This window comes from Triticum dicoccoides, chromosome 4A (genome assembly GCF_002162155.2).
Source record: "Triticum dicoccoides isolate Atlit2015 ecotype Zavitan chromosome 4A, WEW_v2.0, whole genome shotgun sequence".
NCBI classification, from domain to species: Eukaryota; Viridiplantae; Streptophyta; class Magnoliopsida; order Poales; family Poaceae; genus Triticum; species Triticum dicoccoides.
Genome location: NC_041386.1, coordinates 465,683,973 through 465,686,636, shown reverse-complemented (window position 1 = coordinate 465,686,636; position 2,664 = coordinate 465,683,973). Strand labels below are relative to the sequence as shown.

Here is a 2,664-nt window from a genome sequence, read left to right as displayed (position 1 = left end):
CGCGGTGGCCAGCGGCGTGTGGGACGGGGGCGGGGAGCTCAGTTCAGCTTGCTTGTATGGTCACGAGGATTTTCTCAGCTCGACCAAAGCCTGTTTCTTGGTTTTGAAACATTTCGGCCGTTTTTTAAGACGGCGTACAAATAATACTACCTGCACTTGGATGCACCGGATCTCATGTCGGCCTTCCGATGAAAGGCATCTCGGCAGAGCGACCTTTCCAAGCGCGGGCGCATCCTTCCTTTATCCTCCCAACGCATGCAAGAACCAAGAACAGCGCGCGGATTACGAGGCGGGAGATTTGGCGGCAAACCGCCGCGCGAGTTCATCCATCTCCGCCCCGTAAAAAGAAATTCAGGGTTAAGCTGGATGAATGGATGAGCTGTCCAAGGAGCAGATCGACGAGTTCCGGGCGGCCTTCAACCTCTTCGACAAGGATGGCGACGGTGTGATTCCTTGTTCCTCCATTCGATCGCCATTGGCATGCATCGCTCGATTCGGTCGCCATTGGCACGCACGCACGCAACAAGATTTGATTCCGCGCGCGCGCGAAAACCTACAGGGACGATCACGACCAAGGAGCTCGGCACGGTGATGCGGTCGCTGGGGCAGCGCCCGTCGGAGGAGGAGCTGCGGGAGATGATCGCGGAGGTGGACACCGACGGCAACGGCGTCGTGGATTTCTCCGAGTTCCTCACCCTCCTCGACCGCAAGATGCGCGGCGCCGAGGACGAGCTCCGCGAGGCCTTCCGCGTCTTCGACCAGGACAAGGACGGCTTCATCTCGCTCGACGAGTTCCGGCACGTCATGGTCAAGCTCGGCGAGCGCCTCTCCGACGAGGAGCTCGCGGAGATGCTCCGCGAGGCCGACCTCGACGGCGACGGCCAGATCAACTACTCCGAGTTCGCCAGGGTCATGATGGCCAAGTCAGTGCCATTCCGTCTCTCATGCATCTTCTCACGGCAAATCTGCAATGAAATGTTCTTCATTTTCTTTTCCGGCCTAATTCAATCAATGAACCAATCAATCTGCAGGATGGACTCGACGGGATCAAAACCATCGGCGCCGCCGCTCTTCAAGAATGGACTCCGGGTCTGCCGCTACCTTCTGGCCTTCCGGATCATGCAGATTGGCCGGAGTAAACGAGGGTACACTCCACCATGCAACCTTTTTTTTTTTGAAACGAAGGCTCAAGAGGACCCCCGGCTTTAAATTAACAAAGCTATCAACCGGCCAAAGATTACACAAGGCCATCAATACAACCAACACGGAACAAAGTGTTGCCTAGCAGCTTACAAGCACCAAAGACTACAAGACCTACACAAGAATCCTAAATAAGCTCTAGCTTGTAGTCGACGGAGTCCTTCGAGTGAACTTGTCCCAAAAGAGCGAACAGAGAGGAACATCAGACGGCGGCAGTGCCGAACGACAAAGGACCGCGCCCTCATCTACCCAGGGAGGTGGAACACCGAAATCGCGCCGTTGTTCTCCAAATCCGGAGGGGACCCCCGCCCCTCGCCTTGGCTCGAAAGGCGCCGGACCGTCGGAAGATGGAATCGCTCATCCTAGAGCAAAGAACGGGCACGGTTCCGGCCACCAAGGGAGATACTCAGCCCGACCTATCGCTGCACGAAGGAAACCCGAGGCTATCCACACCGAGGCTCTCTGATACAAGCACGAAGAGGAAAAACTGCACAAGGGACGAAAGTGCCTTTCTGCTCCCGAGCTCATTTGAGCTCGGTGAACGGTAAAATCGAAAAAAAAATCAAAAAAATTCAAAAAATTCCAATTTTTTTGGGAGAAACATTGACAAAAGTTCTAAGTGCTTGCAAACATTCATCATGAAATCACATTCCTGTAAAGCGTGGCAAAAAAAATCAGTGCTCCAAAATGCTTTTGAAAGTAGCTTTTTCAGAGTACTGATTTTGTTTTTTTTTTGCCACGCCTTCTAGAAATGTGATTTCATGGCGAATTTTTGCAAGCACTTAGAACTTTTGTCAATGTTTCTCCTAAAAAAATTTGGATTTTTTTAATTTTTTTGATTTTACTGTTCACCTAAACTCATTTGAGTTCGGGTGCAGAAACTCCGTGTCCCACAAAGGAGCTGTCACTGAACAAACATACAGAGAAAAGAGATGGAGCACCACAATTAAAATTAGCTCAGGCCCGCAGAAATCAGCCATGTCCATGTCACTGCATCGAGCAGTTGCAAGTGAGGACCCCTATCCCCTCCCTGCCCAAGGCAATGACGCCAATCAAGCAGAAGCTGACCGTCAACCGAACAAATCATAAGGAGTGCCGAGCTGCACTAATTCAGAAACAAAGCACCATGTTCCATCTCCCTCGCCGAAGACGCAGCCACCACGATGCCCCACTGCACACTCCCACCTTGCCCAAGACGACACCTTCAAGAAGGAGGCGACGCACACTGCGACGTTGCCGTCCAGTCTATGCAAGACAAGGGATTTCTCCCGGGAAAGAAGCGGGAGGGAGAGGAACCGAACCTCGACGACGCCTCCGTGGAGGGGAACGGCACCAGCCGATGTCGCCGCCGCCGTGGCCAGAGAACCAGCCAAGGATTTCTCCCGGTCCAAGTTCGCGACTCTTGGCAGTCCACCTTCATCGGCGCCCGCGACCCAAGGCCTCCGACGACCAGATCCGGCATGA

The 2,664-nt window shown here is 53.5% G+C and overlaps 1 protein-coding gene across 1 annotated transcript in view; it reads left to right on the top strand.

The window, feature by feature from the left end:
• The first annotated feature begins 231 nt into the window (after window positions 1–231).
• Window positions 232–2,664, top strand: part of LOC119286203 (neo-calmodulin-like) — a 3,453-nt gene continuing 1,020 nt past the window's right edge. Inside the window, exons 1-3 of the mRNA XM_037565567.1 lie at window positions 232–443; window positions 560–923; window positions 1,032–1,145. Of these exons, the coding sequence (XP_037421464.1) occupies window positions 371–443; window positions 560–923; window positions 1,032–1,145 (551 nt within the window). The 5' untranslated portion in view covers window positions 232–370. The remainder of the gene's footprint in view (window positions 444–559; window positions 924–1,031; window positions 1,146–2,664) is intronic.